The sequence below is a fragment of the Podarcis vaucheri genome (genome assembly GCF_965113315.1).
Source record: "Podarcis vaucheri genome assembly, chromosome: 4".
Lineage (NCBI taxonomy): Eukaryota > Metazoa > Chordata > Lepidosauria > Squamata > Lacertidae > Podarcis > Podarcis vaucheri.
This window is the reverse complement of record NC_138762.1, coordinates 77338677-77357880: the sequence shown is the minus strand read 5'-3', so window position 1 is coordinate 77357880 and position 19204 is coordinate 77338677. Positions and strand designations below refer to the sequence as shown.

The window sequence follows — 19204 nt, the reverse complement described above, 5'->3', positions numbered from 1 at the left end:
GCTGTGCCCTTACAAAGTGATATGCAGAGGAGTGAGAGACAAGGTACAATTAGTCACAGCAGAACAGATGTGCAGATTAATGTGAGAAATTGCTGTGATGACACAAACTATTTATGGCATGACAGAGATGTTGCTTGTGTTGTGACCACAATCCAGATAAACTGGAATTCTTTCATAATAAATTTATTATGAAACTTAGATGCCTTGGAGCTGAGTAGCCAATCTATACATTATGCAGAATAAGGTGACAGGATTCTGGGCAATGCCAATGAAGACTGCAGGTGGAGGACTCAGTAAAACCCTACATCTGTTGCTCCTCCACTTAAAATATGGCATCTGTACATACTAAGTTACTGAATCGCTGAGAAATGTTCAGCTTCTTTCTAATGTACCAGATTTCATGCAAGGACAGTCAGAAGTATGTTTCTCACTCTTTTACAGTCCAGAATGCTACCATCTCATCCTGCATAATGCATAGAGAAGCTGTTGGACCCCTGTTGCCACTGTTGTTTTTCCTAGTATTAGAAATGTTAACTAGAGAAATACAAAAAATAATAACGATGAAACAACAGGAATTAAGGTTGGGCAGAGAGAGTACAAAGTGGAAACCTTTGCGGACAACGTTGACGTTGGAAAAACCAATGGAAAGCGTCCCAAGGACCAGGGCCATCTTTAGCAGATGCGGCGCCGGGGTGCAAATATCCACCCAGCGCCCCCAAATTACCACGGATGGGGGGGCGAAGCTGTGCACTGCCAGCCATGAAGAGGGGCGCAACTCTCCCCCATGCCGCTGCAGGAGAGCAGTCCCTGCAGAGGCTTGGGAGGGAAGCTGCACGCCCACCAGCCATATGGTTGATGGGGCACAGCTGGCAGGTGTGCAGGGAAAGGGGAAGCCACCAGCAAAGCCGCACACCTCACCCACTCGCTGGGGCACCCCTGAGAGGCCGTTGCCCTGGCGCAACACACCACTAAGCCCAATGGTAAAGACGGCTCTGCCAAGGACAATACAAACTATAACAAAAATTGGCAACTTAGCAGCATTCTACATAAATAAGAAAAAAACAAAAATGATAGCTAAAAATCTAGACTCACAGGCAAAAGAAAGACTTGAGAATATTACGGGGATTAAAATGGAAAACAATTAAATATTTGGGGATATGGATATCAGCTAAGAACTTAAACATTTTCTGGGATAACTATGTTAAAATCTGGAACGAAATAAAAAAAGATGTAGGAAAATGGACTAGAATGAACCTTTCTTTGTTAGGAAGAAAACCTTTCTTTTGTTAGGCAGTCAAAATGAATGTTTTGCCCAATATGATCTTTTTATTTCAAACACTGCCAGTGATAAATAGCCCAAACAGTGGAAGAAAAACTTGACAAACTTGATTTGGCGGGGTGGGGGGAGAATTCCAAATTAAGTTTAAAATCTGACAGATGTAAGAGGGGGTTTTGTGCTTCTGAAGACTTTCAGGCTCAGGAGTGACCAGGTGAGCAGCTGTATCCCTCAATAAATTATATACTAAGTGCCCCCCCTTAATCTTTCCCCTGAAATGCCTTCAGAATTATCATAGAAGCACAAGGCTTCAGGTCATATGCATAGCCCTTTAAGCCGTGAATGCTATCTGCTTATTGGTGAAGTGTGGGCCAGTTTTCACATGCAAAATTGTTTCTCTTGTATGGCTCACGATTGGAGAAAGTTTGTCTGCTACACTTGAGCATGCAAGGGTCTAGTCTAATTGAGCCCTATATCTGAACAGAGATTTTGGGTGCAAATATATGAGACCTGAAGAAATCTATCATGTAAAAAAACAGCCACACGGATGAGAATTAGACCAGGGCTCGTTTGTTTTTATCTTTTTGTCTCAGTGCAAATGCATTACTGTATTATGTAATTTTGTTTATGAACTATTGGTATGGAATTCAGAGGATAGTTTAGACATTTTTCAGGGCCATGTCATAGAAGAGTGGGTGTAAGTAGTGGAAAAACATTGGAAAAATAATTTGTCGCTGCAGATTTATTTGCATCCATGAGACTGATTTGAACTCTATACTAGGATTTCTTCCAATACCATATTATTTTTGAACTCTGCTTTCATTATGGCTTTTTGTGTATGATTATTTTATATTGTGTCTTTTTTTTAATTCTTGTAAGTCACTTTTGTTCCTTTTAGATTAAAAACCTGGGATATAAATCATAACAAACTGTCCCAGGTGCGGCTTCTAAATTTATGTTTTTGTGGAAAGTATGTGAGAAAGGATGGGTATAATTATTTTCTCCGTAACACTTAGTAATTGAGTTATCAAGAAACCCTATTTCTGTCTCACTATCTCCATGAATAATTCAATACGTTGCACTATTTGCATTGGATAAATTACAGTTACTCTGTCTGTAAAAAAACACACATGATTATCTGCTTTTATGAGGAACCCTTTTCTCATTTTAGTGAGAAGAAGTATATTCTATTAAATTTCAGTTTAAGATCTTCCCTATTATAGCACTAGAATGATGGAATCTTTTAATCAGGCAGCTTGTCTTTGGCAGCTTTTCAGTGCTATTCTTGTGGCAATTGAGAGGCTATTCTTTATTTCCAAGTCTGAATAACAATGGGCTAGAGCGAAAATGGCGGTGTTGCTTGGTTACATTTCATCGCTTGGGAATCAATGCTCCACATGGCTGGATCCAAACTCCAAGGAGATTTCTCAATAATTTATTAGTGATATGTGAGTGAGTAATGTCATATCTTAATTACTGTAGAAGTATCTTTCCAATTCACTGTGCCAATAAAAGGGTGGGTCTCTCCCCCCCGTAAAAGTGTCTGTTTTGGTTCAATGTCACTTTCCTTATATTTTACTTGTTCACACTTTGGAGCTCCAAGTTTTAATGATACTTTTCTTTGGTTGAGGATTCAGGGCTGACATGTGGTATGTAATACTGTATATTACTTTAGCACTTGTTGAAAGAATGTAATTCACATTGGACCCCAATGCTAAGGTTTTCTGCTCAGCTATCTGAACTTCTGAGGCCGTAGAAAGAACTAGGATTACAGTGGTACCTTGGGTTAAGTACTTAATTCGTTCCAGAGGTCCATTCTTAACCTGAAACTGTTCTTAACCAGAAGACCACTTTAGCTAATGGGGCCTCCTGCTGCTGCTGCGCCACTGGAGCACAATTTCTGTTCTCATTCTGAAGCAAAGTTCTTAACCCGAGGTACTATTTCTGGGTTAGCGGAGTCTGTAACCTGAAGCGTATGTAACCCGAGGTACCACTGTATAATGTTGTGTCAAGACATTATTCTCATGTGCAAGCAGAAACATCAGAATTGATGAAAAGAAGAAGTCGTTTTAGCAGTGTGTGTGTGTGTGTGTGTGTGTGTGTGTGTGTGTGAAGCACTGTAATGATGGACTGTATAGTCTCTATATCATTTCAAGGAATTTCTTGTGTTTTTTCTTCACTTGAATTCCACAGATTCCAGGAGATATACTTCTGTTTCTAAGCAAGTGAGTTTGACAGTCTAGTCGCAATGCTCTTATTTTTAAATCTGTTCAATTAAAAGTTAATTGAGCAAGTTGAAAGTTAATAAGTGCACTCTGATACTACAGGGATAGTGGTTTGTTTTGCTCCAAACACACCAAAATGATAACCTAAGGTTCTTGACTTTCTGATCATGATTTATTTCCCTTAAAGTAGGTGGCTGGTGTGATTGGCAAATTTCAGACATTACAGTAAACTGTAGTTAATGGTTTGCTATACATGAGCCAATGTGTTTAGGATGGGGGTCAGCAGGTACAAATCCCTGTGTCAAATCTGCCCCCTGTCCTTGCCAATACAGAAGCAAGAGAAGGGCAGAGAGGGAGAGACATTTCTGAAATTATTTGGGTACCAACAGGGGTGAAGGAAGGCGTCGTGACACCTGGGGCAGGCATCATGACGTAGGGTGCATGTGCGGTGCATGTGGCGTACGTAGCGACGTTGCACATGCGCTGTATAGCGGTTTGCCGCCAGCGCCGTACGGATGGTGCCGGGATCCCTCCGGCGCCACTACAGCTGCGAACTGAGGATCCTTAATTCATGGCTGCAGCTATGAGCAGAGGATCCTGGTGCCGGCAGCAAACTGCTATACAGTGCATGGGCGGCGGCGCTACGTACAGCGCATGCGTGTGACGCCACCACATGTGCTGTACTTAGCGGTTTGCCGCCTGCGCCAGGATCCTCTGCTCGCGGCTATAGCCACTAACAGAGGATCTTCCAAAGGCGGCTGCGGCGGCTCAATGGCTGCTCGCGCCACCATGAGCCCCTGCGGGGTGACTTCTTGTCACCCCCGCAGGCATGGAACCCGGGGCGTACCGCCCCCCCCCCCATGCTCCCTGTTGCGATGCCATTGGTTACTAACAAGTAACTTTGGGTAGTGGGAGTTGTGGCCTTTTTCACAGATTCGCCTTCCATCAAAAGCAGTTGCTGATGACAGATTTAGGGAAAAGGCACACAAAAACAATAAAACTGTTAAAAAAATAAGTGCAAACATTTAATCCTAGTGGAATTTCCCCCTAATTTAGTTCTTTTTCAAATTGACAGAACAAATCCCTGCGTGATACCTGTTATTTTTTCTTTGCACAAAGCCTGTTATTAAGTCTGTAATTTCGTTTTGAGGCTCCTACGTTATTTTTCAGGATATGTGCAAGGGTTTATATATCCTTTATTTCCAAGGAACTGGGAAGACTGTATAAGCTTCCTGGGCAACATCCTCTACTCTAAGAATTCAGGTCAGGAACTCCCTCCCTGTTTCCTAGCAACTCATAGTGGTGCTTTCTCCTTTGACTGTGAAATCATTCAGAGGCAGAAACCGGGATCATTTGCAGGGCCCAAGGCAATATTGTGCATACACTTGAGACAGCACAGTAGCATAGCATGACGTCTGACTTTCTGAAAAGGCTGTGCCTCTTAGCTGTGCCTCTTAACTTGAATGGACTCAACATTACAGTACTTTGGAACCCTTTCCTGTGAACTTGAAAGTACTAGCCTTTTGCTTTTATTCCTCCTCAGTTGATTGGCAAGGTGAGGGATTTGTGTCTAAATGCTTGTAGCCCTTCATGTTTTACTGAATCTGACAAAACAAAATACTTATGCAGGTAAGCAGTTGGAGAGAAAGTGTTGCTATTGATTTAACTGTAGGATAACTTTGTACAGTAATGTGTTAATGGATTTCTTGTTTACGCAGGCAAATAACACTGAGCGGTGCAAACATTGTTCTGTTGTATTTAGTTTCATCAGGTGGTCCGTCACTTTTGTTTGTTGCGTCCATATTGCAGAAAACAACCTTCATTCTGGTTATAGGATATGTTTAGTGAAAAATAGCTAGCGTTCAGTGCTAAGCAGTTTTCATTCCCTCCACAAAAAGTGTTACATTGGGGGTTACAACAGTGTATTTGGTGTTTCGCAATTCTGTAATTATTTGCTCCAGTGATCGACATGAATTTCTGTTCTTTTAAGAATACTTTGAATTAACTGCTTTTCAGCTTCATCTAGCTTATTTACTTTATGATTAATGGAATACAGACTGTTCTTATGTTTGCTCTTTTTTTTTAGTTTACAAGTATTTAATAATTGCCAAAAATGTATTAAATAGAGCCTTAAAACTTTTGTTGTTGATATCCAAAATGAATGCTCATCTAGATCAGTGTTTCCCAACCTTTTTTGGGCAAAGGCACACTTGTTTGAAGAAAAAAATCTCGCGGCACACCACCATTACAGCCCCGTGACGTCAGCGCGCAGCGTCACGCCGGGAGGGACGCACGAAAGTGAAAGTTTTCATTTTTTTCCCCTCCCCCTTGCCGGGGAACCTCCAAGCTTTGGGGGGGGGGAGGAGGCAGCGCAGCAGCTGAGGGACGGCGGCAGCTGAGGCGGCGGCGGCTGTTGTGGTGGTGGCGGCGATAGCGGGCGGAGGAGGGGGCGGCGGCGGGGCCGAGGTGGCCGGCGGCGGCGGGGGAGGCGGCGGCGGGTGGAGCAGGAGGGCGGCCGAGGCCGGTGAGGGAGTAGGGTTGCCCGGGGCTTGAGGAGCCGTCGCCGGGAGTTGCTGCTGCTGTTGTTGCTGCTGCTGCCCGGACATGCCGGCCTCCTCCTCGTCCGCTGTCTCGCGCTCCTCCCTTTTGCACGCGCTGCCCCGCCGCCGCCGCCCCATTGGCTGGGTCCTGTCAGCTGATCTTCCTATGTGTGTGTGTGAGGGGAGAATGGAGAGAGAAACCTCGGCACCACCACCGCGGAGCCACCCCCGGCTCGATGCGGATCCTCGCCGCCGCCGCCTCTCACCGCCCGACTCGCCCGCCTCCCTCCCACGGCACACCAGCCAACCTCTCACGGCACACTAGTGTGCCGCGGAACACCGGTTGGGAAACACTGATCTAGATGATTAGTCCTGTAACACCCTCAAACTACTTTAGCCTTTGCAGGGTGGTTTCATAAGGGAAAGTAGTGTGGTAGATAGCCCACTGGTAGTAGAATGACATTTCTGCAAGGTTTTAGCTTTGCCAAGTGAGGAGAAGAGCGTTCCTCACTACGGGGAAAATTGCAAGCTTGTGCACTTATCTGCTAGAGAGAATGAGTATGTTGTGAGCACAGAATATGAGAAAGAAAATAGAAAAAGTTTTCTTTAAACTGCTGTATGATCATACGTATACTTTTTGGTGCTAAGTTGGAAAGGGGTCAACCTCTGAAAGGGTACACACCCACCTACCCCAGAGTGGATTAGGTTGGCTTTTGTACTGCATGTCAAGGTCAAGCCTGTTTGTTTAACTCCTCATTAATATGTCTTGACTTAGTCCTTTCATCTATGCATATTTTTATTGTTAAATTGTTTAAAGAAATTTCATAAGAAGCGAGTCATAGTGAGAATGAAATAAATTAAATGATTTTAACTCTGCTCTTCAGCCAAAAAGACTTGCAGAACACTTATGTGGGGGGGGGGTGCTCAAGTCCATGGGCCGAATTCGGCTTGCCAAGCCGTTTTGGACAAACCATGGCCACTTTCCCCCATGTGCTGTGAATAAAAGGGAGATTAACAGCGAGCACTCGCTGCACAGCAATGGGAAAAGGTGCAGCATTTTAAAAGCACAATCTTTTGATGCAAATAATAATTGGGAGCACAGATTCTTTCTTTTAGTTACCAGTTTGAATTCAAGCTGGAGATGCAAAAGATCTCACTCTGCAGGAGCTTGCTTGCAAGCACTGCTCGGTGGTTTTAGCAAGCCCTGCTGAGATACCTTGCACCATGGAGTTCCTTAGTGCAAGTGATCCTTGCTCAAACCAAAGCAAGACTTCTGCAAGCCAAGTGATTGATGGGCAGTATCATGCTGCTGCTGCTGCTGCTGCTGCTGCTGCTGTAGTAGTAGTTCTCTTTGGAAGAGGACCTGGAGTCCAGGCTCTCTGACAGTGGGGATCCCCTGCCCTCTCCTCAGCAAGACCAGAACTGTGAGGCAGAGATGAGAGTACCTAAAGAGCGCCAGCTCATGAAGTTGTATGACAGGGCAATGACTAAACACAGCAGTAAGGGATGAGATGGTGCTGTGGTCTAAACCACTGAGCCTCTTGGGCTTGCCAATCACAAGGTCAGCAGTTCGAATCTGCATGACGGGGTGAGCTCCCGTTGCTTTGTCCCAGCTCCTGCCAACTTAGCAGTTCGAAAGCATACCAGTGTGAGTATATAAATAGATACTGCTGAGACAGGAAGGTAAATGGCGTTTCTGTGTGCTCTGGCTTCCGTCATGGTGTCCTATTGCTCCAGAAGCGGTTTAGTTATGCTGGCCACATGACCCAGAAAGCTGTCTGTAGACAAACGTCAGCTCCCTCGGCCTGAAAGTGAGATGAGTGCCACAATCCCATAGTCGCCTTTGACTGGACTTAACCATCCAGGGGTCCTTTACCGTTTTACCTTTAAATACCACAATGCCTGTCTGAGAGCCAGGCTCTCCTCAGTAGCTTGTGAGGCGGGCTGCTTTTCATGAGTAGACCTGTGCCTTGTTAGCCCAGATGACTGGCAGCTGTGCAGATGGTGGGGCTCAGAAGATCTTGTATGAAAGTTACCAGTCTCTGCTGAAGAGTTGCTGGATCAATACCTGTTCATCAGCTTTGGCACCCACCTTGATCTTCATACTGAATTTCCCTGACCCTGAATTGTGTCTTGACCTCACTTACCTCTTACTGCTCTGGGTCCTGACCTTGGACCCGGGGTATCACTTTCTGCTTTGAACCTTGGCTGTGGATTGTGACCTAACCTTTTGCACCTAGAGACACCCTGTGGAAAACACCCACAACCTGGTGCCACTGGGGGTTCTGGAAAGAGGGCAGGTGGGGTGGCCCTGCCCGCTTGTTGAAGTGGTGCACAGGGACTGGGGAATTGCAAAAGCCACCCGGGTAAGCAGATCCTGTTCCCTACCCCTGATTTACAGCAATCAGTGAGGTAGACCCTGTCGTCAAGATTAGCATTTTTGCCATCAGGGTTACAGCCTAACAGAAATGGCACAAAAGGAAAAAAGGATTAGGAGGGAGGATGAAAGAAAGAAAAAGCAAACTCGGGGATTTCTTCTTAATTACAACGTTCTTATAAGTGTTCTTTTTAGAAGGGAGTGGCAAAGCAAGCTCCCTGCAGCTTCTCCTCCTTTGGCTGATAGATAGGCCAGGTTGCTCTCTCCCTTGCCATAATGTTCTTTCTCAGAGTTGTTATTTTATGTGCAGCAACTTTTGCTCAGGTACGTTGAGGAGAAGGAATGACTGGTCAACTAGCTTAAGACCATTATATAGCTATGCACCCTGTCTTCTGTGCAATCTCAGGATTTAGATCCCCCCATTTATTATTGTTGGTTTGTGGACTTCCCCAAGTGTGCTGTTAACATTATCCTGTTGCGTCAAAGGCTCCTGTGATTCCAAATTACCGCCACAGGATGAAATTGTGTTGCATCTCTGTATGATCTTCAGATCTGGCACTGCATCATTCCAGTCGGCCTCTATGTCAAGTGCCACTGGTTTGATCAATCACTTTGAGGAGAGATGCAGCAGGATAGCCTCTGTTTGGCGGAGACCACGTCCAGGGTTTCTGCATGAGCCACTGTTGTGGGTTTGCTGCTTTCCAAGAATCTAAGAAGCTGTATTATACCATTGGTTGATCTAGCTCAGTTTATTTGCATTGACAGGCAGTAAGTCTCTAGGGTTTCAGATTGGTTTCTTTCTCAGCCCTATCCTGGAGGTACCTGGAACCTTCTGTATGCAAGCAGGCATCCCATCACTGAGCTTTACAGCTTTCTCCCACGAATCAGCATGTACCCCCTGATCAGTGACTCATCTGGAAACTGCAGATTGGTTTCACTCAAGGTGGGTAATTCTGACTTCTACACCCTCTGAAATTACCCAGCTGTGTAAGAATGAAGCATACTTCCAATTTTTAATTCAGAAAAAAAAATCATATATGCTGTCAAACATTTGTACAGTACTTCAGTAAAACAGGGAACATTGTGTTTAAATAGTGCGTGAGAGTCTCTGGCAATGTGATCCGTTTTAGGTCTGATGCTCTGCTTATGCCTCTGGCAGTCTGCTACACACATAAGATGACTATTGTGTCAACTCCTGCTATATCCAGTGATATATGCTCACCATAAACACCTCCCTTGTTCTCTTTTAACGGCAATGGTGTCCACCTGAGAGATGTCAGAACTGAGCTCCTGCTGAAAAAAAACACCCCTGGCTATATATGTGTATATTCTTCAGAAGTGGAAATGGCGACATAATGTTCAAAGAAGTTTAAAAACGTATAATGATGGACCATCGAAGAAGTTAAAAGTGGGTAGTAATGCATGCCAATAACAAAAAAGAGTTTAAAAAATACTGTGTAGGACCATGCAGTACTGCCATTTTTAAAACTGCCTTTAGATTTGGCTTGACTGCTAACGACTGATGCTAATTCATCGGCAGGGAAGACCAGTTCAGAATTCAGGTCACGCCTACCTGCCAGGGTGGCGGCTGAGACCCATATTCTATCTGAGAGATTGAGAGCATCTTGTGTGTCAAGAGAAAGAAAGAAAAACACCCTGGTAGTTTTGAATTTCGGAAGAGGAGAAAGGAGCCTTTGAACTTGCTGGAAAAGGTTGTTGAGACTTTCTGGCTGCCCCCATTTTGCTTATAGGAGGATAACGGTGATGCTAGACTGATCTTGCATGAATAGCAACAGCAGTTTTTCCACTCAGCACACCTGTCTCACAATGGTACAACCTGTACTCTTGGAAATAAAAAAAGGTTTGTTACAAAGAGCACCATAAATGCACCTAACTCTTTTCACAAGAGGACTGAACTTTAAAATGCATCCTTTGTTGTTTCCTGCCATTCTGCTTCCTGCTGATCTCTCCTTCGGCTGCCTGTATATTTAGAATTTCACTGTTGGATTGTTTATTTTCCCCCTTGCTGCTTGTTTTCCTACACTTATGGTTAGCTAACTTTCATGAATATGAGAAAATGCTATTGGGTGTAGTCATGTAAATCTTACGAGGTATGCCTAAATCCCATTCATATCCATATGTGTTTAAGTCCCGGTGGTTTCAATGGGACTTAGGTGTGTCTTAAGTTTTCTATGAATTGCACCACTCTTTGTTCTCTTTAAATATAGGGTGAATAGGGAAAGGAAATGGCTTCAAACATAATATACAGGTGCAATGAAGGAAATACTGCACTTCCACGAAAAATGGGGTATGGTGCCCTTTTAAAAAGCGTTCATAAAAGGTACACCTGTTAGTTTTTAGGATAATTACATAGAACTCCTTCTAAACTGAAATATTTATACCAACAATAATTGAGCTAGATTTAAAAATATCAGAGAGCTTTTTGTCTCTAAAATACATTCTTTTTTCATGTTCAGTTCCTGAGTTTAAAAAATATGTATACAGTAAGCCTGCAACTTACATGGGGGTTACATTCCAGGGATTGTGCCTAAAGCCACAGTCACATATAGTCAAAATACATTGGGTTCAGTGGTGGGTGAGATTGCCAAAATCTTTTTTCCTGGATGCCCATCCTCTTTCTGTCCCCTCTTTTTTGTTTTCAATTATTTTGCCAAGCACATAAATCTGAATGCACACAAGTTAAATGTGCATAAGTTGCAGACTTACTGTATAGACTGAATTAGAGTGAATATGTTAGTTTAAAACAGTCACTGATGATGTTATTATCACAATCTCTGTACTTTCTGCATTTCATTTTTCTCTGGCCTTATTTCATAACACTTCATGCATCTGATGAAGTGGACTCTAGTCTGCAGAGGCATATGCAGAAATAAATTTGTTGGTCTTTAAGGTGCCACAAGGCTAGTTTAATTTTCAAACTTGCTATCACTTGTTTACCTTGAATATAAGTGGTTTTGGTTTCTGTTGAAGGATGGGAAAAGGTTTAGGGTTTTTTTGTGTGTGTGTCCTAGAATATGGTCCACAAGCTGTATTCAGGGGCTAAAGCAGTCAAGAGTTGTTTCTGAGAGGGAATGAAGCAGGTGGAAGAAGTGATGCAACACAAAAACGTTTGATGCATCTTTTCGCAGAGAGTTACAGGTTAATAAGCTCTGGGTTGTTCTGCTTTGCATTAGATCCTTGGGGAGTTGGTGAGATGAGGGAATGTGTTTACCACATAGTGGTTATTGTTAAAGTTAGTGGACTGTGCTGCCTGGGGAGATTTCAGTGGGCTCGGATCTTACTACCTGTGTTTCCACTTCCTAGATCGTGAGTGTCTGTGTGTCTATAGTATTGGGGCACAGACGCTTGTTAGGCTTTAGGAAAAAACCCACACACGCTGGGGACAGTGTGCTCTCTCTCTAAGTTCCATTTCAGACTGTTGCTCTGTGCTGTTGCACACTTGATTTCTTACTCCTTTCACGTTGCAACCTATTGCTAGGATGACTAAGGAGGAGGTTCATCACTAGAGCTGCATACATTTCTTCCTTCTGCCAGAGCATTCCTTGTGACTGTGGGGTCAAACTTTCTACAGAGGGGGCAAGCAAAGTTGTGGCAATCAAGATGCTGAGGTGAGGTGAAAAATGGATTCATGGCAGAATATTGATGAACTGCAACGCTTCAGATATTCTGATATTCCATGCTATGCCAACGCATGTCTTTACACCAAGCCCCAAATAGCCTGCAAGTAGAACATAGTAGTTTGCTACTTTTCCTGTAAAATTGTGGAAGTAGTTGTTCGGTGTTTGTGAGGCAGAAATCTCAGAGTAATAGTGTATTCTCTGCTCTTTCTTCCTTGATTTTCTTATTTTAAGATCTAATTAACGTAACCTTTAAAATCTCTTTAAAAATGAAAAAATGTTCAAGGTCATGATATGTAATACCTACCTTGCCATGCAAGGGTGACTTCAGTGCCTTCTGGTGTAGAGTTATCCCAAGCCTGTAACTTTGTAGTGTACGGAAACATGTGAAAAGAAAATAATTTGAAATATTGACGTAAGTGCTCGCTAAATACAATGACTTAGATCCACACCAGCTGTTATGCAAACAGAAAGGTTCGTTCCTTTCTCGGAAGCAATTTGGATGTAGTGAAGACTCCTGCAATTGGCAGTAGGCGGTGGGGAGGATAATTTACACTGATTTTCCCTTCCTTCTACAGCCTTCACTGGTGCCAATTCCGGGGGGCTGTGGTTGCTTCGGCTCCCACAATAATATATTTGTGGGGGCCACTGCCCCAAGTCAATGGACAAGAGGGAATCTATTCCCCACTGTCCCCATTTCTTCATGTGAGGGAGGAGGAGCTCCCATATCTACCTCTGCCGGCTCCTCCTCTTCCTCCTCCTCCTCCTGGTCCTTACATTGTGGGCACCCACAATCGTTGGCATGAGATGGCATCTATGACAGCCTCCGTTGCCACCTCCTGCAGTTTTCCAGAGTTCTCCCCTATCTCTGGAGTCAATTTCTAAGGTCTGCAAGGGAAGAATAGGTGAAAACACAAGTGTCCAGTTTGTGGAGTTCTGCTCCATGCAACTCTGTGTCCAACCCATTCTTTGTGGGAAATCCCTACCGAGGGGAGGTTTTGTAGAAGGTAAGGGACTTATTTTAGAGTAAACATTGTGTAGGATTGCATTATGAAAGTGTGGGGTAGAGGGGACCAAGAGATGGTTGGAGGAAACCAGATACCATAGCATTGCTGTGGCCAAACGGGATGGAATTTGTCAGCAATCTGAGCTTTAAAGAACTACTTGGGCAAGTGAGCTGAGAAGGTCCTGGTTGGATCTTACCTCTATTCCTCCCCTGCTCCTTAGTAAAACCTGCCCTGCCTGTGTAAATTAAATCAATTTAGTCACTGTCAAGATGTTGAGCTAGGTGGAACATTTTTCTGACTCTCATTGCAATTATTCGTTCTAAGAGATGCTTACCAAATCATAAGACATCCATTCTGTATCTTTGGTTCTCCTTTGTTTCCGTTATTTATAACAGTGTCCTTTATAAGCCCCTGTGGAGCTGCTAGTAAGACAGACATAGGTTTCTGATATGCAGGAACTGCTGAGTCAGGCTTGACTGTGCCCCTCTAGGAAGCAAAGCTCTCTTGCAGAGCCAGACTGACTTAAGATGTGCACCTGTAGCCTTTGAAATGCACAGGGCTCGTTTCTTCACAGTGCACTTCTGTATATAGCCAATAGCAGTTGTACACACCTTCATGCAATGACATCTAAAGCAGCAGCTGCTATCTGTGTTGTCTGTGTGGGAATGTTGAGCCAGAAGAATGGGAGATGGCAAAAGAGGACCAAAGAGGAAGATGGCTGCATAGCTAGCCCTTTTATAGGGTCTGCTAGGGTCACACCCATCTACCTGCTCACACATGGGGAGGAGGCTCCAGAGCAGATACGATAGGAAATCCCCCCCTGTCTGGAGCAACATTCCCCTGTGTGTCCACTCTAGGCAACAGGAAATGTTGTATTTGACTGCTTCAGTGATGATACATCCCACAGTCTGCACACACAGGTGGGCATGCTTTCGAACTAGTACGCAGCTGTGCTCTTTATTCGTCTCCCCTCAATTGGTGTTTCCACAGTCTTTCAAAAGAGTGTGGTTGTAAACTTGTATGTCGACATACTGTAAACAGAGGACCTATATTTCGGTATACAGAAGCAGCTAAGTTACCGCACTGCTTCCTCTTTTGCTTATTTCATTCATAGGCAAGTTAAGCCTGGTTAGGGGGAGTGGAACACACCTACAACATGAGTTGGTATGCCCCAATAGGTGGCAGTGACCTGACAGTGTGTTGTTATCTGTGTACACATGTGCTTGAGAAGCACATTCTTGGCATACAACAGATTAGAACCGTTCCAATAGAATGCCCTTTCGACTGACAAATAGCATGTGACAGCGATGGGAGTGGCATTGTGTGCACAGCAACCCAAAAATGTGCCTGCATCCCGCACTTGAATGCACATGATCATGCAGTGTGTACACACCCATAGATTGTAAGCCTGTGGGCAGGGACTGTTTAAAAAAACCCAACTTCGTAAGCTGCTCTGGGAGCCTTTTTTGACTATGGAAACAGAAACAAAGGTGGAAGACTAATTGGTGCTCTCCCCTTGACCCTCAGAAAACTTTTCTAAGTTGGTGGGATCTTTCCAGGTATGTTTAGGAGATACTTCTGATATGGTAATGCACATCTTCTTGAGCATTTGTAAGAATTAATTTTGAGGACCAACCCAATGGTTAATGCTAACTAGGGTTTCCATCTTAACCCATCGTTCAAATAAGAATTTGAACTGGGTTTGCAAACCAAGGCTATGAGGAAACCTAATTACCAATTGCCTTGGTTAATAGTGATAGAGATGTAAACCTTCATTGGAATTTAGGGCTATGGATGAAGAGAGGAGTGGCAATTAATGCACAAGGGGGAAGGGGCTGGGGGAAGGTGAACTTGAAGATCCAGAGCCCACTCTTGATAAACTTAACCCTGGTTAAGAGAATGGTTAGTATTAACTCTGCACTGTTCTTTGTTGCAGGCCTTGAAAGCCAGGTCAATTGCACAATTGCTGTTACTCACCTTGAGTCTTTTATAACAGAGTATAAATGTAAGCAAACAATTCATTTCTGCAGAAGTAATACAGAAGGGAGTATTCTGTTTGTGATCTTTACTCATCAAGGAGGGGTGGACATACCTAAATGCATAGGATCTAATTTGTTTTCATAACTTAGCAAGTGCTGACCTTTCACTGTATTTATTTATATCAAGCCTGTTTGTGCTCTAGCCTGGGGAACATATTGACCATTTGCTGAATCAGAAAGCTAAATATGAAATGTACCTTTTAAAAAATGGGTTCAAGCAGAACCAAAATAAGTATTCTTCCAAAGTCTTGTTTTAAACATACCCTTTTAAGATTATCAAATACATAATCCATTAAAACTTGAAGGGGGAATAGTATGAGAACCTTTCACACAGAGAATAATTTTTTACTATATTAAAGTGTCAACAGTCAATTTAATCATGCTTCCTAAAAGTTACCCTAAGTGAGCAGGTCTTGCAGTGTTTCAGGGTGACTTAAGTGGGGCAAATTGCAGTAGTTTAACCTCATGGTGAAGAACTATAGAAAATACCGTCATCTCATATGTAAAGAGAGGAAGCCTTTTCACCAGGTGGAGCTTGTGGAAAGTGTCACTGACCATTGCATCTCAGCTTCCTGCTTCTACACCAGTTTGCATTATTAGGTTGCATGAACATCGCTGCAGACTTGCAATCAAGGAGAAGAAACCATAGAAACAGCAGTAGAGTTATCTGCAGGCAGAAGGTCCCAGATTTAATCCCTTACCTGGAATAGACACATCCAGGTAAGGCTGGGAATGTACCCTGTCTAAAATTCTGAAGAGCCACTGTGAGTTGGAGTGGAAAATACTGAATTAGATGAGCTCATGGTCTGAAAGGAGCTTTCAAAGGTGATACTGCTTACTTGTAGAGCAGCAGGAAGCTGAACCCTGTTTCTGATTAAAGTTGTAGTCTTGGAAGGCGTTTATTTTAATCTTGTTAAAGTTCATCTCCGCTTGCTTGCTTGCTTCTAACATTTTACCATCAAATATACACAGTGATTGCAAGACCTTGTTTGTTCTAAAATCCTGTTGGGTAGGAAGGCAAACAGGATGGACTGTGAGGTGAAGCCAACTTGAAGGTCCCAGGAAGGTGATGAGCTGTCATGCTCCAGGTGGTGTCCTCAGGGCCCAGGGTCTCAGTCCTAGAAGATAAAAAGCATTCTGGCAAAACATTTACCCAAGAGAACAGGGTTTAAGATGCTGTATAGTCTCAACAAGCCAAGGTCAAACACATGGAATCTGTCTCTGTCCAAAACATGACCCAGAGGTTAAGTCAGGTGATGGTCCAAATTCAGTAGCACAGGCAAAGTACAACACAGCAAGGAGGAGGAGTAGAGACCTGTGTTGCCCCTGGCAACTGAAAGGCTGGCTCAAGTGGAGCCTCCTAGACAACACCCAAATTCCACCTGCAGGTAGCAGAGGAATTCCAGGGAGTGCTTACTCATGAGTGGACACCTTACTCACAAACTGCAAAATGTAGATGCATGCTATGTTATTGTTCTTCAGCCTGGACCCAGGCCTTTTGACACCTATGTTCTCAAGGACTGAAGGGTGGCTGCACTCATCATCTGATGGCTTGAAGGGGTCTTCAGGAGGGCTCCCACCAAGGTGATCCTAAGCCTTGGTTCCATGAGAACCTGCTTAGTCCTCAAGGTCATTGATCAACAGAGCATCTGGTTCATACACCAAGGACTCAGCATCTGACACCTGGTCAGAGCTAGGCATGGCACAAACAGATGTCCAACATTACCCAGTGTGGTCTGCTTGTCGGGGACAAGCAGAACCATTCAAGCATGGTTCTGCAAACTACTACAAGATCTTGTGCTCAATCACCATTGATTTCATGGTCAACAATATCAAAGGATTAATAATCAATCAGGTGAAGCTGCCTATGTGGGTCTATCTTCTAGGTTAAAATCTTCAAGGTGTGACGCTGTCAGTGCCACCCAAACTAACTATCATCTTCACAGTATGATCGTTTGTAATTGTTTCCCTCACCGTCAGGATAGGAATGATGGAATCTTCAACTCAACAACAACTGGAGGACCAAAACTTTCGCACCCCACCTTAGATCCAATATCAAACAAGTCTAGATAATATTCTGATGATAATATATATATTTCCCTTTTTCATTTAGTGACTGCTTTACCAGTTCCACAAGGGTCATGGATATCAAATTCCCAGAGGCTGAAGGATCTGGCGAGGAAGGTTCAGGTAAAAGGCCTGTTTTCATGTTACGTTTGAGAGAACCTTTTTTATTACAGAAAAAAATTAAGTTTTTCTCTTTGGCTTTTGTTCTCTAGAGCTGTCATCTAGTTTAATCAGTGAATATTTGTTGAAAGTTTGCATGATTAATCAATTCATTGGTCAAATCAATTTATTGGTCAAATAAAACAAACATTTTAAATCAGCAGTGAGGAACCTCTGGCCTGCATGTGAAATTAGGTCTGGCAGGGGTCCTAAATGGAAATAGTAAAATAGCCCTCTTTGGGAGCTCCTGCAAAAGCTTTTAGAATTTGCTTCATATGGCGAAAGACCCATTTGTATCCGAAGGTCATAGGCGCCGACTCCATGGGGCTTGAGGGGGCCCGAGCCCCCTCAAAAATTCGTTTGGGGGGGCTCAGCCCCCCCAATAATCTCGGGCGGCGGTGGGCGCGTCCGCGGCTTTTATAGGGCGCCCGGCGCGCACCAGCTCGATAACGGGCACCGGCGCGGCGGGGGGCGCCGGGCCGGGGGAGGGGGGCGGCCGGCCTGTCTCCTTGGCAACCCCATTGAGCAGCGCCGGCTCCCCCGGGAGGGCCATCCCCCCGCGCCGCCGATCGCCAACACCGCCGACGCTGTGGCTGCCCGAGCCCGAGCCTGAGCCCGAGCCCTACCCGAAGCCCGAGCCCGAGCCCGAGCCCAAGCCCGTCAGTCAGTCAGTCAGTCAGGAAGGAAGGAAGGAAGGAGAAATGGGGAGGGAGACGAGGGAGGAAAATTGCGCGCAGGGTGAAGAAAGGAGAAGGGCGAACGAGACGAGCTTCCAACCCAAAAAAGGGCTGGAAGACTGGGAGGATGAAGGATCGGGAAAGAAAGCGACGCCTTCCCCGCCCGCGACGTCGCCCGCTTGTCATTGGCAGCGCAGCGGGCGCCCAGAGGGGCTGGGCACCGGCGCAGGGCTGCTCCACAGCCGCGGAGGACAGCTGCGCGGCTAGCAAGGTGCGCCGCGTAGAGCGTGGCCCTTGTGTGGCCCGGTGGCCAGGCAAGCTCGGGCGGGGACCCCCATGCGAATCTAAGACGGGAGAAGAGGGCAGAGCAAAGGGGGTCCCTTCCCCAACCTCCGGCTCTGAGACTTCCCTGTGCCCCAGAAAAGTGAAAGGATTTTCTCTTCTTCTTTTTTTATAAATATTTTATTAAGTTTTCAAATACAAAGTTAGAAACATACACTGAAGAAAAAAGTAAAAGAACAAGAAAAAGAAAAAAAGAAAAAGAAGAAAAGAAAACCAACCATTCAACACATTTTTTATATAACTAACTGGACTTCCTCGCATCTCCCTTACCCTGCATTCTTTATAATAAAGATATCAGCAAATTATTACCTTGTTTCGTACCTTATTTTGTACTTTTCAAATACTATACCTCTAAATTTAACATACTTTTCATCAGTTACTTATATCTTAAATTAAACATAGTATTACCTTAGATTTTGACCTTTTCTTACTTAAAATATAATTTCCTGTTTCCCAAATCTAATTGCTGAAGCTATAGTTTCTGAATCGTGTAAATTTTTAACATTCATACAACTTATATTGTTTTTGTAAATAGTCCTTAAATTTTTTCCAGTCCTCTTCCGTTGTTTCTTCTCCCAAATCTCGGATTCTGCCAGTCATTTCAGCCAGTTCCATGTAGTCCATCAATTGCGTCTGCCACTCTTCCAGTGTGGGCAAATCTTGTGTCTTCCAATATTTTGCGATAAGTATTCTTGCTGCTGTAGTTGCATACATAAAGAAAGTTCTATCCTTCTTTAACACTTTCTGGCCAACAATGCCCAAGAGGAAGGCCTCTGGTTTCTTGGGAAAGGTATACTTAAATACCTTTTTTAACTCATTATAGATCATTTCCCAGAAGGCCTTCACTTTTGGAAAAG

At 44.1% G+C, this 19204-nt stretch overlaps 1 protein-coding gene across 5 annotated transcripts in view; it reads left to right on the top strand.

The window, feature by feature from the left end:
• The window catches only part of CRACDL (CRACD like), a 65124-nt gene that overhangs the window by 7611 nt on the left and 38309 nt on the right, over positions 1-19204 (top strand). For 3 of the 5 annotated variants that reach the window (XM_082220060.1, XM_082220059.1, XM_082220058.1), the window contains exon 2: positions 17216-17292. In XM_082220060.1, coding sequence (XP_082076186.1) covers positions 17244-17292 — 49 coding nt within the window. In that variant the 5' untranslated portion in view covers positions 17216-17243. Of the gene's footprint in view, positions 1-4857; positions 5057-9038; positions 9362-17215; positions 17293-19204 lie in introns of those variants that run through there. The other 2 variants (XM_082220056.1, XM_082220057.1) reach the window with 2 other exon arrangements.